At 45.5% G+C, this 18,467-nt stretch overlaps 2 protein-coding genes across 3 annotated transcripts in view; one reads left to right on the top strand and one right to left on the bottom strand.

Annotated features, from left to right (window-relative positions):
- The window catches only part of LOC306978810 (uncharacterized protein), a gene marked incomplete at its 3' end in the record, with an annotated part of 34,034 nt that extends 19,333 nt beyond the window's left edge, over nucleotides 1-14,701 (bottom strand). Inside the window, exons 1-13 of the mRNA XM_079577490.1 lie at nucleotides 14,610-14,701; nucleotides 11,485-11,591; nucleotides 11,309-11,392; nucleotides 10,441-10,539; nucleotides 10,221-10,359; nucleotides 7,761-7,945; nucleotides 7,609-7,651; nucleotides 5,643-5,779; nucleotides 5,451-5,523; nucleotides 4,382-4,493; nucleotides 4,233-4,307; nucleotides 3,359-3,505; nucleotides 2,053-2,221 (exon numbers count right to left, since the gene is read on the bottom strand). Of these exons, the coding sequence (XP_079433616.1) occupies nucleotides 2,053-2,221; nucleotides 3,359-3,505; nucleotides 4,233-4,307; nucleotides 4,382-4,493; nucleotides 5,451-5,523; nucleotides 5,643-5,779; nucleotides 7,609-7,651; nucleotides 7,761-7,945; nucleotides 10,221-10,359; nucleotides 10,441-10,539; nucleotides 11,309-11,392; nucleotides 11,485-11,586 (1,365 nt within the window). The 5' untranslated portion in view covers nucleotides 11,587-11,591; nucleotides 14,610-14,701. The remainder of the gene's footprint in view (nucleotides 1-2,052; nucleotides 2,222-3,358; nucleotides 3,506-4,232; nucleotides 4,308-4,381; nucleotides 4,494-5,450; nucleotides 5,524-5,642; nucleotides 5,780-7,608; nucleotides 7,652-7,760; nucleotides 7,946-10,220; nucleotides 10,360-10,440; nucleotides 10,540-11,308; nucleotides 11,393-11,484; nucleotides 11,592-14,609) is intronic.
- A 773-nt stretch (nucleotides 14,702-15,474) lies between these two features.
- Nucleotides 15,475-18,467, top strand: part of bbs1 (Bardet-Biedl syndrome 1) — an 8,794-nt gene continuing 5,801 nt past the window's right edge. The window contains exons 1-4 of one of the 2 annotated variants that reach the window (XM_079577808.1): nucleotides 15,475-15,707; nucleotides 16,852-17,046; nucleotides 17,823-18,023; nucleotides 18,096-18,278. In XM_079577808.1, the coding sequence (XP_079433934.1) occupies nucleotides 16,852-17,046; nucleotides 17,823-18,023; nucleotides 18,096-18,278 (579 nt within the window). In that variant the 5' untranslated portion in view covers nucleotides 15,475-15,707. Of the gene's footprint in view, nucleotides 15,714-16,851; nucleotides 17,047-17,822; nucleotides 18,024-18,095; nucleotides 18,279-18,467 lie in introns of both variants that reach the window. The other variant, XM_079577807.1, reaches the window with a different exon arrangement.

Below are 18,467 nucleotides of genomic sequence, written 5' to 3'. Positions count from 1 at the left end.
TAACCTCTGCGTTAGCCGCTCACGCTAACCTCTGCGTTAGCCGCTCATGCTAACCTCTGCGTTAGCCGCTCACGCTAACCTCTGCGTTAGCCGCTCATGCTAACCTCTGCGTTAGCCGCTCACGCTAACCTCTGCGTTAGCCGCTCACGCTAACCTCTGCGTTAGCCTCTCACGCTAACCTCTACGCTAGCCGCTCACGCTAACCTCTACGCTAGCCGCTCTAGCTAACCTCTGCGTTAGCCGCTCACGCTAACCTCTGCGTTAGCCGCTCATGCTAACCTCTGCGTTAGCCGCTCACGCTAACCTCTACGCTAGCCGCTCACGCTAACCTCTGCGTTAGCCGCTCACGCTAACCTCTGCGTTAGCCGCTCACGCTAACCTCTGCGTTAGCCGCTCACGCTAACCTCTGCTTTAGCCTCTCACGCTAACCTCTGCTTTAGCCTCTCACGCTAACCTCTGCGTTAGCCGCTTACGCTAACCTCTGCTTTAGCCGCTCACGCTAACCTCTGTGTCAGCCGCTCACGCTAACCTCTGCGTTAGCCTCTCACGCTAACCTCTACGCTAGCCGCTCACGCTAACCTCTACGCTAGCCGCTCTAGCTAACCTCTGCGTTAGCCGCTCACGCTAACCTCTGCGTTAGCCGCTCATGCTAACCTCTGCGCTAGCCGCTCACGCTAACCTCTACGCTAGCCGCTCACGCTAACCTCTGCGTTAGCCGCTCATGCTAACCTCTGCGTTAGCCGCTCACGCTAACCTCTGCGTTAGCCGCTCACGCTAACCTCTGCGTTAGCCTCTCACGCTAACCTCTGCTTTAGCCGCTCACGCTAACCTCTGTGTTAGCCGCTCACGCTAACCTCTACGCTAGCCGCTCACGCTAACCTCTACGCTAGCCGCTCTAGCTAACCTCTGCGTTAGCCGCTCACGCTAACCTCTGCGTTAGCCGCTCACGCTAACCTCTGCGTTAGCCGCTCATGCTAACCTCTGCGTTAGCCGCTCACGCTAACCTCTGCGTTAGCCGCTCACGCTAACCTCTGCGTTAGCCTCTCACGCTAACCTCTGCTTTAGCCGCTCACGCTAACCTCTGTGTTAGCCGCTCACGCTAACCTCTACGCTAGCCGCTCACGCTAACCTCTACGCTAGCCGCTCTAGCTAACCTCTGCGTTAGCCGCTCACGCTAACCTCTGCGTTAGCCGCTCATGCTAACCTCTGCGTTAGCCGCTCACGCTAACCTCTATGCTAGCCGCTCACGCTAACCTCTACGCTAGCCGCTCTAGCTAACCTCTGCGTTAGCCGCTCACGCTAACCTCTGCATTAGCCGCTCACGCTAACCTCTGCGCTAGCCGCTCACGCTAACCTCTGCGTTAGCCGCTCACGCTAACCTCTGCGTTAGCCGCTCACGCTAACCTCTGCGTTAGCCTCTCACACTAACCTCTGCGCTACATTATATCTGTACCTTCTGAGTGAGAGAACTTTATATCTGTACCTTCTGAGTGAGGAGAACTTTATATCTGCGTTAGCCGCTCACGCTAACCTCTGCGCTAGCCGCTCACGCTAACCTCTGTGTTAGCCTCTCACGCTAACCTCTGCGTTAGCCTCTCACGGTAACCTCTGCTTTAGCCCTAACCTCTGCGTTAGCCGCTCACGGTAACCTCTGCTTTAGCCCTAACCTCTGCGTTAGCCGCTCACGCTAACCTCTGCGTTAGCCGCTCACGCTAACCTCTGCGTTAGCCTCTCACGCTAACCTCTGCGTTAGCCTCTCACGCTAACCTCTGCGTTAGCCTCTCACGGTAACCTCTGCTTTAGCCCTAACCTCTGCGTTAGCCGCTCACGCTAACCTCTGCGTTAGCCGCTCACGCTAACCTCTGCGTTAGCCGCTCACGCTAACCTCTGCGTTAGCCGCTCACGCTAACCTCTGCGTTAGCCGCTCACGCTAACCTCTGCGTTACATTATATCTGAACCTTCTGAGTGAGGAGAACTTTATATCTGTACCTTCTGAGCGAGGAGAACTTTATATCTGTACCTTCTGAGTGAGGAGAACTTTATATCTGTACCTTCTGGGCGAGCGCGGAGAACTTGAGCACGTTGAGCGTCTCGTCGAAGCACGAGGCGCTCTGGTTGATGTTGACGACCATCGTGACGCTGCCGGAGCTGGAGCCGCAGAAGAAGAACTGCAGGAAGTGAGTGAGCTTCGACTCCCGGAACGGAATGTGCTGCTGGAACCTACGAGAACATCAACTATATATGAGAGAGGACTTCAATATGAGAGAACATCACAGAGAGCAACTAGAACAACTAAGGAACCTACGAGAACATCAACTATATATGAGAGAGAGGACCTCGATATGAGAGAACATCACAGAGAGCAAGTAGAACAACGACAGGAACCTACGAGAACATCAACGATATATGAGAGAGAGAACCTCGATATGAGAGAACATCACAGAGAGCAACTAGAACAACGTCAGGAACCTACGAGAACATCAACGATATATGAGAGAGAGAACCTCGATATGAGAGAACATCACAGAGAGCAACTAGAACAACGTCAGGAACCTACGAGAACATCAACGATATATGAGAGAGAGGACGTGAATATGAGCGAGGACCCCTTTAAGTCAGACCTCGATCTGACACTTGTTTCTCCAGAATCCGTCTGAGGGACATCGAGGACCAGGCCGTGAAACAACATTCAATACAGGAGAATATCATAGAGTGGAGGTATGACTCTGCTGCCTCTGTTAAAGGGTCGGATTTGTTTATAATGTTTAAAACTGAATTTGATGGTGCTTGTGACCTTTTGAATGTGAGGTTGGGATCCAAGATTATTCCAAGATATTTAAAGTGGGTCAGTGACTCCAGCTCCTCTCCATCCAAAAACACAGACGATCTCTCTTGTTTCAAGGTTTTTTTTATGCAGACGGTCTTTTTTGAGTTGAGCTTCAGACAACTTGGTTTAATCCGGTCACTTTGTTCAGGCCCTCGGTGAGTCTGGCAGCGACTGACTGAACACTGGCCCCATGAGTGAAGAGCATCATCAGCAACATTAGCAACATTAGCATCATCAGCAACATTAGCAACATTAGCAACAGCAACATTAGCAACATTAGCAACATTAGCATCATCAGCAACATTAGCAACATTAGCAACATTAGCAACATTAGCAACATTAGCAACATTAGCAACATTAGCAACATTAGCATATCAATATCATAACGAGAATAGCAGAGGCCCGAGTACGGAACCCTGTGGAACACCAACACCACTGCTGCAGAGGCCCGAGTACAGAACTCTCTGTGATGTTCTCGCATCAGTAGTACTGCAGTAGTACTGCAGTAGTACTGCAGTACAAGTACGTACTTGCTGTGCTGGTTGTTCCTCATGGCGCTGATGCATTTGCCCAGAGTGAGCAGAGAGTTGTTGATGTTTCCCGCCTCCTTCAGTCTCTCTCCGGTGTTATGAGTCCGAGAGCAGCGCTCTGAGCCGGCCAGGTCACACAGAGACAGTCTGTAGTACAAGAATATACTTTAAAGTACTTTAAATACTTCATAAACACAGAGAGCAGCGCTCTGAGCCGGCCAGGTCACACAGGGACAGTCTGTAGTACAAGAATATACTTTAAAGTACTTTAAATACTTCATAAACACAGAGAGCAGCGCTCTGAGCCGGCCAGGTCACACAGGGACAGTCTGTAGTACAAGAATATACTTTAAAGTACTTTAAATACTTCATAAACACAGAGAGCAGCGCTCTGAGCCGGCCAGGTCACACAGGGACAGTCTGTAATACAAGAATATACTTTAAAGTACTTTAAATACTTCATAAACACAGAGAGCAGCGCTCTGAGCCGGCCAGGTCACACAGGGACAGTCTGTAGTACAAGAATATACTTTAAAGTACTTTAAATACTTCATAAACACAGAGAGCAGCGCTCTGAGCCGGCCAGGTCACACAGGGACAGTCTGTAATACAAGAATATACTTTAAAGTACTTTAAATACTTCATAAACACAGAGAGCTCTGAGCCGGCCAGGTCACACAGAGACAGTCTGTAATACAATAATATACTTTAAAGTACTTTAAATACTTCATAAACACAGAGAGCTCTGAGCCGGCCAGGTCACACAGAGACAGTCTGTAATACAATAATACACTTTAAAGTACTTTAAATACTTCATAAACACAGAGAGAGCAGAGTGCTAGAGTATCAGTATTAGAGGATCAGAGTAACTCACTCGCTGATGCCCAGGACTCGAGCCGCTCCTCCCACGTAGTCGATCTTCATCAGGCGGACGCTGAAGATGCTGTGGCTGTAACAGTTACAGAGTTAACTGGGGTTCTATGACGCCCGGAGGGAGGACAGGACAAGAGGTAAATCTAGCACCTCCTGCTGGACAGATGGTTGAGGCGCGTGGAGGACATGCTCTGGTTCTTCTTCCCGATCTTCATGATTCTGTAGGCCTCGTCTGAGCTGCTCACCTGCACCCACCGCAGGTCTGAGGAACCAGGAGAGAAACCAGTTTAAAACCACCGCAGGTCTGAGAAACCAGGAGAGAAACCAGTTTAAAACCACCGCAGGTCTGAGGAACCAGGAGAGAAACCAGTTTAAAACCACCGCAGGTCTGAGAAACACCAGAGAAACCAGTTTAAAACCACCGCAGGTCTGAGGAACCAGGAGAGAAACCAGAATCCACATATTCATGATGTTGAAGATAATTGCTTAATTAAAGCCGGCCCTCGTCGTTTCATCACCAGCTCTAACTGTAAAGACTCCTGTGATAAAGGTCCGGGACTGCAGGGGGCGCTGTACCTAGGGCTGTGCAATTAATCGAAATTCGATTACGATTTCGATTACAACAGTAAACGATTACAAAATTTGCATAATCGCAAAAAATCAATTATAATTTTTATTTATTTATTTTTCCTTTTTTTTTTCAAATATTTTTTTCAATTTTTTTCCTTTTTTTCTTCTAATTTTTAATTTTGGGATTTTTGTCTTTTTTTTGCTGGATTTTTGTCTTTTTTTTTGCTGGATTTTTGTCTTTTTTTTGCTGGATTTTTGTCTTTTTTTTGCTGGATTTTTGTCTTTTTTTTGCTGGATTTTTGTCTTTTTTTTTTGCTGGATTTTTGTCTTTTTTTGCAGGATTTTTGTCTTTTTTTGCTGGATTTTTGTCTTTTTTTTTGCAGGATTTTTGTCTTTTTTTGAATGGATTTTTGTCTTTTTTTGCAGGATTTTTGTCTTTTTTTTTTTGCTGGATTTTTGTCATTTTTTTGCTGGATTTTTATCACTTTTTCTGCTGGATTTTTGTCATTTTTTTGCTGGATTTTTGTCACTTTTTCTGCTGGATTTTTTTTAAAGGCAACAAATAATCGTTTGAATAATCGTGATTTCAATTATGACAAAAATAATCGCGATTATTATTTTTTCAATAATCGAGCAGCCCTAACTGTACCTTTGATGAAGCTGTTCCCCTTCACGTCCTGGGACAGACGCAGCACCGTCCTCTTCTGCTGCCCGTGTGGAACCTGAACACACCACGGGTCAGAAGGTCACACAGGGGGCTCTGGGGACAGACAGGGGCCCGGGGGTCAGACAGGGGGCTCTGGGGTCAGACAGGGGGCCCCCGGGGGACAGACAGACGTACGTGCTGCAGCAGGTCGTGGATGTTGTCGTTGTAGATCTCGCAGAACGACACCCACACGGAGAACTTGGCGCTGCCGCCGTCGTCCACCACGAACGAGTCCTGGTCCGAGCTCAGGCTGGAGTCGGTGAGGTTCGAGCCTGAGGCGAAGGCAACAGGGTCAGGGACAACAGAGGAAAGAGCTCTGACTTTAGACCAGGGGGCCCAAACCTCTTACTTTAGACCAGGGGGGCCCAAACCTCTTACTTTAGACCAGGGGGGGCCAAACTTTTTACTTTAGACCAGGGGGGCCCAAACCTCTTACTTTAGACCAGGGGGGGCCAAACTTTTTACTTTAGACCAGGGGGGCCCAAACTTTGTGTCTCCGAGGCCAAAATGAAAAAGTGCCTGTGAGTCGTGGGCCAAACACGGCGACGTCAAGCACAAAAAACACAAATAACTGATAATTATAAAGATTATATTTACTTTTAATGTTTTCAATGGCCCACATTTGCATTTGTTTCTATCTATGCAAATAACGTGCTACATTAAACAAATGGTAACTATGGCAAAAGCCTAATTTTAGTAAAACAAAATCAACTATTGTAGCAATTTAGTGCAAAAAAAAGAAATCACCTGCATCTACAGCTCCGACAGTGACTTTAAATCATTCATTCACATAAAGAAAATGATTATTTTGAAAGTGTCAGTTCAGCATCAATTCTTTTATAAGTCAATTTTTAACATATACAGTTGTTGATGTAACAGCCTTTGCAATAAAAGTTGGAAAACTGTGAAAGTTGATGCTAAAACACTCTGTAATTTATAAACACCAGTGTTTCCTTAAAGGAACAGGCCACCGTTTTTACATACTGAGATATGTTCTTACCTAACCGTAGTCGAGTTAATATATCCCCGTCTGGTCTTTGTCCGTGCGCTCACACATACGCAGCCTCTCCCACATGTCACATAGCTCCAAAAAAGCTCACGATAGAAGCTACCAAGCTCTTCCACGTGTTCCCTATTTAAATAAAGTTACATGAAGTGTTTTCATGTGAAGTATATTTACACAGAAATGTAACGTGTGGATTTTATAAGCAGATAAAAAGGGGAACTATATTGTGAGGCGTAATGATACAGGAGCACAGCGTCCGCGCAGTAACTCCTAAAGGTTATTGACGGAAGTGAGCGGGAAGTCTTTAGGAGTTACTGCTCCTGTATCATTACTTCACATGAAAACACTTCACGTAACTTTATTTAAATAGGGAACACGTGGAAGAGCTTGGTAGCTTCTATCGTGAGCTTTTTTGGAGCTATGTGACATGTGGGAGAGGCTGCGTATGTGTGAGCGCACGGACAAAGACCAGACGGGGATATATTAACTCGACTAAAGTGAGGTAAGAGCATATCTCAGTATGTAAAAACGGTGGCCTATTCCTTTAACTTTGTGAAAGGAGTGAAACAGCGCCCCCAATTTGACGCTGGTGGTCAAAAAGTGTACTGCATCCATATTTACCTTTGAGAATGAGCACAAAAGTAGGTCACTCTCTGGCGGGCCAACAAAATTGTTTCGGTGGGACAAATTTGGCCCGCGGGCCCCACTTTGGGCACCCCTGCTTTAGACACTGTAGTCACTTTAGACCGGGGTGTCCAAAGTGCGGCCCGGGGGCCAAATGCGGCCCTCAGACCAATTCATTCACATCACCAGAGATAGACCTTTTTATTTGAAATGTAATAATTCTATACAATTCTAACCAAACAACTAACATTTTACTGTGAGACAGAGCTGCGTGAAGGTTTGGGGCACAATTTAAACCTCTGCTAGTTGAAGGTTTTGCGGCACTAACTACCGAGCTACGGCCCTTCACCCCGTGTACGCTTCAATATGCGGCCCCCCATGAAAAAAGTTTGGGCACCCCTGCTTTAGACACTGTAGGGCCTGTACTGTCCCAGGACCCAACGACGGGAACGTGATTTAAAAAGTACAAACCGTCCAGAAAGGTGCTCTTCATGGAGGTGTGGCTGCGGTCGCTCTGTGGAGGAGCAGAGGGTTAACACTCGGTTAAAGCAGGGGGTGTTCCTGTTATTCCAACATGCAGCAGCAGGGGGCAGCAGGGGGGGCAGGAGCAGGGGGGGCAGCACCTCTTTAAACAGCCTGAGCAGCGTCCTCTTGGTGGCGCTGTCCTCGGTCTGCTGCTCCGGGGTCAGGCGGGTGAAGTCTCTGCACCTCAGAGGCTTCAGGTCTCCAGGCTGGTACAGTCTGCCCTCGATGCTGTTGAAGATCACGGAGAGCGAGCGCGGGAGGAGGCCCGAGTCGTGGTCCGGCCCTGAGGAGGTCACACAGGTGTTTAGTCAGGGTTAGGCCCGAGTCGTGGTCCGGCCCTGAGGAGGTCACACAGGTCTTTAGTTAGGGTTAGGCCCGAGTCATGGTCCGGCCCTGAGGAGGTCAGACAGGTCTTTAGTCAGGGTTAGTCCAGGGTTAGTCCAGGGTTAGGCCCGAGTCGTGGTCCGGCCCTGAGGAGGTCACACAGGCTTTAGTCAGGGTTAGACCAGGGTTAGTCCAGGGTTAGGCCCGAGTCGTGGTCCGGCCCTGAGGAGGTCAGAGAGGTCTTTAGTCAGGGTTAGACCAGGGTTAGTCCAGGGTTAGGCCCGAGTCGTGGTCCGGCCCTGAGGAGGTCACACAGGTCTTTAGTTAGGGTTAGTCCAGGGTTAGTCCAGCGTTAGTCCAGGGTTAGTCCAGGTTTGGCCCAGGTTTAGTCTAGGGTTAGTCCAGGTTTAGTCCAGGTTTAGTCCAGGTTTGGTCCAGGTTTAGTCCAGGTTTGGTCCAGGTTTAGTCCAGGTTTGGTCCTGGTTTAGTCCAGGTTTAGAACAGGTTTGGTCCAGGTTTGGTCCAGGTTTAGTCCAGGTTTAGTCCAGGTTTAGTCCAGGTTTAGTCAAGGTTTGGTCCAGGTTTAGTCCAGGTTTAGAACAGGTTTGGTCCAGGTTTGGTCCAGGTTTGGTCCAGGTTTAGTCCAGGTTTAGTCCAGGTTTAGTCCAGGTTTAGTCCAGGTTTGGTCCAGGTTTGGTCCAGGTTTAGTCCAGGGTTAGTCCAGGTTTGGTCCAGGGTTAGTCCAGGGTTAGTCCAGGTTTAGTCCAGGTTTAGTCCAGGTTTAGTCCTGGTTTAGTCCAGGTTTAGTCCAGGTTTAGTCCTGGTTTAGTCCAGGTTTGGTCCAGGTTTAGTCCAGGTTTAGCCCAGGTTTAGTCCTGGTTTAGTCCAGGTTTGGTCCAGGTTTAGTCCAGGTTTAGTCCAGGTTTAGTCCAGGTTTAGTCCTGGTTTAGTCCTGGTTTAGTCCAGGTTTAGTCCAGGTTTGGTCCAGGTTTGGTCCAGGTTTGGTCCAGGTTTGGTCGAGGTTTAGTCCAGGTTTGGTCCAGGTTTAGTCCAGGTTTAGAACAGGTTTGGTCCAGGTTTAGTCCAGGTTTGGTCCAGGTTTAGTCCAGGTTTGGTCCTGGTTTAGTCCAGGTTTAGTCCAGGTTTAGTCCAGGTTTAGTCCAGGTTTAGTCCAGGTTTAGTCCAGGTTTGGTCCTGGTTTAGTCCAGGTTTAGAACAGGTTTGGTCCAGGTTTAGTCCAGGTTTAGTCCAGGTTTAGTCCAGGTTTAGTCCAGGTTTAGTCCAGGTTTAGTCCAGGTTTAGTCCAGGTTTGGTCCAGGTTTAGTCCAGGTTTAGTCCTGGTTTAGTCCAGGTTTAGTCCAGGTTTGGTCCAGGTTTAGTCCAGGTTTAGCCCTGGTTTAGTCCTGGTTTAGTCCTGGTTTAGTCCAGGTTTAGTCCAGGTTTAGTCCTGGTTTAGTCCAGGTTTAGCCCAGGTTTAGCCCTGGTTTGGTCCAGGTTTGGTCCAGGTTTGGTCCAGGTTTAGTCCAGGTTTAGTCCAGGTTTAGTCCAGGTTTAGTCCAGGTTTAGTCCAGGTTTAGTCCAGGTTTAGCCCAGGTTTGGTCCAGGTTTGGTCCAGGTTTAGTCCAGGTTTGGTCCAGGTTTAGTCCAGGTTTAGTCCAGGTTTAGTCCAGGTTTAGTCCAGGTTTAGTCCAGGTTTAGTCCAGGTTTAGTCCTGGTTTAGTCCTGGTTTAGTCCAGGTTTAGTCCAGGTTTAGCCCAGGTTTAGTCCAGTTTTGGTCCAGTTTTGGTCCAGTTTTGGTCCAGGTTTGGTCCAGGTTTGGTCCAGGTTTAGTCCTGGTTTAGTCCAGGTTTGGTCCAGGTTTAGTCCTGGTTTGGTCCAGGTTTAGTCCAGGTTTAGTCCTGGTTTAGTCCTGGTTTAGTCCTGGTTTAGTCCAGGTTTGGTCCAGGTTTAGTCCTGGTTTAGTCCTGGTTTAGTCCAGGGTTAGTCCAGGTTTAGTCCAGGTTTAGTCCTGGTTTAGTCCAGGTTTAGTCCAGGGTTAGTCCTGGTTTAGCCCAGGTTTAGTCCAGGTTTAGTCCAGGTTTAGTCCAGGTTTAGTCCAGGTTTACTCCAGGTTTAGTCCAGGTTTAGTCCAGGTTTAGTCCAGGGTTAGTCCAGGTTTAGTCCAGGTTTAGTCCAGGTTTAGTCCAGGTTTAGTCCTGGTTTAGTCCAGGTTTAGTCCAGGGTTCTGCACGGACCGAGGAAGGTGAAGGTCTTCCCGGCGTTGGTGACTCCGTAAGTGAAGACCAGACAGTTTCCTCCGGCCAGAACGTCTCTGACCAGAGTCCGGACGGAGCCGTCGAACACGGCCCTCTGAGACGAGTCCGGCCCAAACACCTGAACACAGGAGAGGTCAACAGGAGCGAGAGGGGGGGGGGGCAAGAGGGAGGGGGGGGGAGAGAGGGAGGGAGGGGGTACCTGGGTGAAGGTGAACTTCTGTCCCGTCTGAGGCAGAGACTTGATGGATCTTGGGGCTCTGAGGATCACAGTGTCTGAGCCTTCGACCGTCACACAGTCCTGAGGAAACACAGACACATGTGTAATAACAGGTGTAATAACAGGTGCAATAACAGGTGCAATAACAGGTGCAATAACAGGTGTAATAACAGGTGCAATAACAGGTGCAATAACAGGTGCAATAACAGGTGCAATAACAGGTGTAATAACAGGTGCAATAACAGGTGTAATAACAGGTGTAGTAACAGGTGTAATAACAGGTGCAATAACAGGTGCAATAACAGGTGCAATAACAGGTGTAATAACAGGTGCAATAACAGGTGCAATAACAGGTGCAATAACAGGTGCAATAACAGGTGTAATAACAGGTGCAATAACAGGTGTAATAACAGGTGTAGTAACAGGTGTAATAACAGGTGCAATAACAGGTGCAATAACAGGTGCAATAACAGGTGTAATAACAGGTGCAATAACAGGTGTAATAACAGGTGCAATAACAGGTGTAATAACAGGTGTAGTAACAGGTGTAATAACAGGTGCAATAACAGGTGTAATAACAGGTGTAGTAACAGGTGTAATAACAGGTGCAATAACAGGTGTAATAACAGGTGTAATAACAGGTGTAATAACAGGTGTAATAACAGGTGCAATAACAGGTGTAATAACAGGTGCAATAACAGGTGTAATAACAGGTGTAATAACAGGTGTAATAACAGGTGTAATAACAGGTGCAATAACAGGTGTAATAACAGGTGTAATAACAGGTGTAATAACAGGTGTAATAACAGGTGTAATAACAGGTGTAATAACAGGTGTTACAACTCCTCACCTGCTCCTCTCCGCTGTCGCTCTCCGCGGAGGTGAAAGGTCGTATCCGCAGAAACACCTGCAGGTTTTCCGTCTGAGCCGCGTCCTGTTCAAACACAGGAAACATTCATCACTTTATCCACACTTTTCCTCCGTTTCTTCTGAACATATGAAGATACAGAAATAAAGAGTAGTGACCAGTGTGGGCAGAGCAGAGAAGTCACTGAGCAGGTCTTTCCGAATGTCCTCCACCTCCACAGGCCCCGCCCGCTCCGGTTTACCGGCCAGAGACGACTCCATCTTTACTGTAAACAACAAATAAACAATAAATGCATAAGTAAACATCAGAGACGACTCCATCTTTACTGTAAACAACAAATAAACAATAAATACATAAATAAACACCAGAGACGACTCCATCTTTACTGTAAACAACACAAATAAACAATAAATACATAAGTAAACACCAGAGACGACTCCATCTTTACTGTAAACAACACAAATAAACAATAAATACATAATAAACACCAGAGACGACTCCATCTTTACTGTAAACAACACAAATAAACAATAAATACATAATAAACACCAGAGACGACTCCATCTTTACTGTAAACAACAAATAAACAATAAATACATAAGTAAACACCAGAGACGACTCCATCTTTACTGTAAACGACACAAATAAACAATAAATACATAAGTAAACACCAGAGACGACTCCATCTTTACTGTAAACAACACAAATAAACAATAAATACATAAGAAAACACCAGAGACGACTCCATCTTTACTGTAAACAACACAAATAAACAATAAATACATAATAAACACCAGAGACGACTCCATCTTTACTGTAAACAACAAATAAACAATAAATACATAAGTAAACACCAGAGACGACTCTATCTTTACTGTAAACGACACAAATAAACAATAAATACATAAGAAAACACCAGAGACGACTCCATCTTTACTGTAAACAACAAATAAACAATAAATACATAAGTAAACACCAGAGACGACTCCATCTTTACTGTAAACAAATAAACAATAAATACATAAGTAAACACCAGAGACGACTCCATCTTTACTGTAAACAAATAAACAATAAATACATAAGTAAACACCAGAGACGACTCCATCTTTACTGTAAACAACACAAATAAACAATAAATACATAAGAAAACACCAGAGACGACTCCATCTTTACTGTAAACAACACAAATAAACAATAAATACATAAGTAAACACCAGAGACGACTCCATCTTTACTGTAAACAACAAATAAACAATAAATACATAAGTAAACACCAGAGACGACTCCATCTTTACTGTAAACAACAAATAAACATAAATACATAAGTAAACACCAGAGACGACTCCATCTTTACTGTAAACGACACAAATAAACAATAAATACATAAGTAAACACCAGAGACGACTCCATCTTTACTGTAAACAACAAATAAACAATAAATACATAAGTAAACACCAGAGACGACTCCATCTTTACTGTAAACGACACAAGGAGATTCTTGATATTTCTGACCTTTAGTCTTATGACAGAAACATTACAGTGAAAGGTTCCACCCGGATCTCGGAGCAGGGTTGCCAGACGGTTTTTAAAGCCATTCCGCGGGTGAAAAAAATTGTCCGTGTTTTTTTGCCTTGCTGTAATCAATGTTGACTTGATCAAAATCACTATTTCGAAAGCAAATCCAAGGCTCTGTAAGCTGCTTTTTCAATAAGGGGGAAATAGGGGCGGTTTCTCATCATCGCAGGAGCACGTGGGCTCTGTTAACTAGTAAACAATATTGAAAATTCCAGCCGCGCCGTATGTCCGCGGGTTTTCCGCGGTTTTCAGATATTTTTGGGCGGGTTTTGCTGCCCAGACTTGGCAACCCTGTCTCGGAGCCACACAAGTGAAAGCTTCTGCTGTAAAGTCACAGCTACAGCCTCTTTTTATCAGATCTGATTCACAACACGTTTTTCAAAGACTAAATATCACCCTTTTGTCAATATAGGACTTTAATTTTAATAAAAGCCTTTTATCGAAGCCGTCTTAGATATTGTGAAAACCAGATCCAAGTTTTGATGCTGTTGGTCCAGCTCCAATAAAATATATTTTTTGTTTCCCCTCAAATGTTCTCATTTTGTCATTACTAAAAATGTGTCTTATTTCCCCCATTTTTCTTCATTTTTGCCACAATTTTCCCAATTTTTCCACACATTTCTTGACATTATGGATCTGTTTTCTGGTTCTACATGACAAATGTTTTAGTACTAGGTATAGAGTTCGGGAATGTGACGTCATATCGCTAAGCATTATGGGATTAGCAGCCATTGTAAACTAATGGAGATTTTAAAAGTTAAAATACTGGAGTTATTGTTCACATTAAAACACTTGGAGACCACAGTGAGTTAGATGTATTCACTAGCAGTAGCTCAGCAGCTAACAGAGTCGCTCCACTGGTTTTTTCCTCCACTTTTATACTTTTTAGCTAATGTAAGTCTATGGAAATGTATGCTAACAGCTGCAAAGATGGAGGATCTCCATGGTAACTGTGGACATTCCCGAACTCCATTGAAACCAAGTATCCTGTGGTCTAAAACCCAGTCCTAGTCTTTGAACAGATCCAGAAGACTCGACTCCGAAGAAAAGAGCCATAAATCCCATCACTACAGGAAACATCGGCTGCACAAACAAATCTATAATCGACAATAAATAAGCTGATCATTAGAGGAACGCTCTGTGCTAGAAGTTTATGTAACCTGAGAAAGATCCTTCATAAATAGGGTTGTTATCAGTGAAAAGTACCATAAAGATATTGTACTAGAGTAGTTCTACCACCTACTCTAGTACAATATCTTCTTCTTATCTTTGAACTCCGACCCCGTTCATTCTGATGCTTAATAATCAGAGGAAATAAATGTAAAAAATCCAAGTAACAAAGCAGTAAAGAAACAGCCTTCAGGCCACGGTGTGTTGCGCAATAACCCAGTCTTTAACATAACTAACGTGGATTAGGAGGGTTTTGGTGAATAAACCTCCACATTCTCCCCCCTGTGCGCTGTTACACGGACACACACGAGCGCAAACATCGTTCAGCTTCATTCTGAAACACACCCGAGACGAAACGTGAAGGTTTTGAGCAGGAAACGCGACTTTAAACGCTGTTGTTGTTGTTAGCATTAGCCACGGTTAGCAGTAGCCCCCTCCTCGCCTCGTTAAACGCGTTCTTTTTGTTTTAGGTTGAATATTCTTAGGCTCTGATGCGGTTCTAAATGTTCGCTTTTCGGTGTCGTGTGTTGTGACTCACAGTGAAGCGCGTTCGTCCTAAAAAATGAAGAATAAAAGGCAAAACCATGAGCCGCCGTCGGTGTTTCCTCCGCGCTCCTTTTTAAACTGCGAGAGCCGAGCCGACCAATCACAGAGCGAGAACTGCGGCTCGCTAAAAAAAGAACGAATTAATATTAAATTACGCGTAAATAAATGCCTGAATTAATCATAAACAACGACACAATTATTTCAATAAATATTATACATTTAATTCAGGTGGTCTCGCGTAGTCTCGTTATATTCTCATTGATTAAAAAAGGAAATACAAACATAGCTTGGATGTTTTCAACTCTACACACTTCTGTTTATTCATTAAAAAATAAGCAAGCGTCACGGGTTTAAGTCTTATAGTGTGATTGTTGAACACCAAAGCGTACAGGCAGAGAAAACGTGTTAAAGATATAAAAAAAACGACAAGAACTACAAAATAACCCGTGTCGCTGCTCGAGGACGTCATCACGCTGCGTCGCGGCTGCCACTGGTCACTTTTTGTAGCATTTTTGTCACTTTTTATGACTTTTTCTTTACATTTGTGTCACGTTTTCCGTACGTTTTTTTTTTATTCTTATTGTGGCTTTCCTGGCACCTTTTTGTTGCTCTTTTATTGCTCACTATTCACTATTTCCTCGCTTTTGTCGCTATTTCCTCGCTTGTGTCAGTATTTCCTCGCTTTTGTTGCTATTTCCTCGCTTTTGTCAAGACGTCGTGTTGTGTAACTGTTGAATACTTAAACGTACATGCAGATAAAACGTGTAAGATATTAAAAAAAAAAAACACCAACAACTATAAAATAAACGAACTACAAAATACCCCGCGTCGCTGTTCGATGTCGTCATCAGCTTGAGCCGCGGCTGCAGATGACAGTCAAATCGGATCGGATTTGATGGATTTGGTGGATTATCCTCCTCCAAACCGCGCGTAGCCCTCACACCCGCGCGTCAGCGGAACACACAGTCTGCTATTAACATGTTTTGAATCGTGTTCGAGTGAAATAAACCGTTTATTTTGTCCAAAAAGGCAGAAAAAGGCAGGAACCCTCCGCGGGAAGAAGGGGTGCGCGAGCGGACGCGTCTCCTTGGTAACGGTAAGAGCTAGCCCGAATTAGCTTCATCTGGGTTTAATTCAAGCTTTTAGTTACGTTTTCACGGTTTATTATGATCTTTGTCTTCCAGGAGAATTGTATTTTCCTTCGTTTATAAAGATGTTTCATGTTATTGTTTAATTTTAGCAACAGGTCGTTTTTGACGTTGTTTATGATTTATATTATAATGTAGCTAATATGCTAAAAGTGGAATGGATCTTGTTTTTATGTTAGAATAAAGCAAAGAGAAATGTGTCTTTATAAAATCTCTTCTAGCCCGTTTGACCACCTGAAAAACCCTTAACGTGGGGCAGACTGTGGGATGTGGAGGTGTTTTATTTACTCATATTAGGTCAAAGCAGACATTTCATTTGCTGTTTTACACCTTATTATGCAAAATGGACTTTTTCAAGCTTTCCATCCTGTTATTCTGTCACTCCCTCATTAAAAACATGGCTGAAGTGTTGCCTTGGCACATTCACGTATTTCTGAGTAATCTGTAAAAACTCTGATGGCGGCCATTTTAGGGATAGGTTTGCCTGAGTCCTCCTAGGAACGCCCCCACCTCCTGGAGACGCCTCCGAGCTTTGGTCACCAGCCGAGTAACCAACCACTGCTCCTCAGCAGAACCCCCTCCCCACTGATGCCACAGACAGCGTGTGGAGGGGGCGTGTCTAAAGGCTCAGAGGTTCTTAAAGAGACAGAGGCCTATTTCAAGACATTCACTACAGCCATTTTGAGAGAGACATTTTATACAAGGCAGTTATTCTAATTTACTGCATTTACAGACCAACAGAAGGTTTGTCATCATTGTAGTGAGATATAGACTGGTGCTATGGGACTGACAAAAGCAGAACACCCCCTCTTTAAAGCAGAACACCCCCTCTTTAAAGCAGAACACCCCCCTCTTTAAAGCAGAACACCCCCTCTTTAAAGCAGAACACCCCCTCTTTAAAGCAGAACACCCCCTCTTTAAAGCAGAACACCCCCTCTTTAAAGCAGAACACTCCCTCTTTAAAAAACAAGAACAGGCAAGAATACATTAACCTCTTAACCTCCACCTGAATCCCAGTCCGTGGCTGGAGGCCCACTCTGACCCTGTGGCCGGTTTAGTTTGGTTTATATCTGATGTTTCTGTCAGATGTCGGACCCGGAGCCCAGTCCGTGGCTGGAGGCCCACTCTGACCCTGTGGCCGGGGTGAACACTCTGAGCAGCTGTATGGACCTGGCCGACCTCAGCGGAGACGGAGAAAACTGTCTGGTTCTGGCCGACCTCGGGACTTCAGGGACCACAGGGACCACAGGGAGCACAGGGACCACCGGCATGAAACTCAAGGTGAGCCTCACTACGGGAGGACGGGAGGGCATCAGACACACACGTCTGTTTGTTAAACAGACTGTTTCTGTTGTGGTTTTCAAGTCTAGTTTTTCTTTTCTCTTTTGGAAACTTTTGCCTCTTCCTGTTTTTCATTTACTGCAGCAACACCACAGCCTCCCCTCGCCGTGTTTTAGTCATGTTTTAGTCATGTTTTAGTCATGTTTTAGTCATGTTTTAGTCATGTTTTAGTCATGTTTTAGTCATGTTTTAGTCATGTTTTAGTCATGTTTTAGTCATGTTTCGATGATGTTTCGATGATGTTTCGATGATGTTTCGATGATGTTTCGATGATGTTTCGATGATGTTTCTTCAGGTTTATCGCGGCACGTCTCTCGTCAGCGAGTCCTCTCTCCTCGACCTCCACTCCGGCCTCGTGGCGTTCTTCATAATGATGTTTTGTTGTGTTTTGATGCTGTTTTGATGAGGTTTTGATGAGGTTTTGATGCTGTTTTGATGCCGTTTTGATGAGGTTTTGATGATGTTTTGAGGATGTTTCGATGACGTTTTCATGACGTTTTCATGCTGTTTTGAATCTGTTTCGATGCTGTCTCTTCAGGTTTATCGCGGCACGTCTCTCGTCAGTGAGTCCTCTCCCCTCCGGCCTCGTGGCGTTCTTCATGATGATGTTTTGAGGATGTTTTGCTTGTGTTTTGATGATGTTTCGATGACGTTTTGATGATGTGTTGTTTGTGTTTTGATGCTGTTTTGATGATGTTTCGATGCTGTCTCTTCAGGTTTATCGCGGCACGTCTCTCGTCAGCGAGTCCTCTCTCCTCGACCTCCCCTCCGGCCTCGTGGCGTTCTTCATGGACCTGAACGAGCCCCGGGTCCCCGCGTTGGCCGTGGCCTCGGGTCCTTGTGTTTACGTCTATAAGAACCTGAGGCCGTACTTTAAGTTCACTCTGCCCGGGCTGGAGCTGGAGCCTCTGGAGCAGGTCTGGACTCTTTCACACAAAACGCTCTCAGATCCATGAAACCAACTCTCTGTGCTCTGATTGGCCGTCCAGGAGGTGTGGGCGCAGGCGCGGGAGGGGCACATCGACCCGGCGTCTCTGCGGGACGTCCTGGAGGGCATCAGGAGTAAATCCGAGCGCCCGCTGTCCTCGCGCTCGCTCCGCTTCCTGTCCCTCGACCCCCCGGACATGGACGAGTTTCTGTCTCTGCACAAGGACCAGCCACTCAGGAGACAGGTAAGAACTTGTTCAGTCAGGTTTGGTATCCACGTGTAGCACGAGAGGCGCTGTCATCCAAATATGGACATTTCCTTTGTGGGAGACAACGAAAAAACAAGACAATAATGAGTTTAATGATAACTACTGTCTCAGACGGTGATCACCTGCAGTACTCTGTTGCAGTAGTATTGCAGTAGTATTGCAGTA

This window comes from Gobius niger, assembly GCF_951799975.1.
Source record: "Gobius niger genome assembly, chromosome: 19".
Taxonomy (NCBI): domain Eukaryota; kingdom Metazoa; phylum Chordata; class Actinopteri; order Gobiiformes; family Gobiidae; genus Gobius; species Gobius niger.
This window is presented reverse-complemented; position numbering and strand designations above follow the sequence as displayed.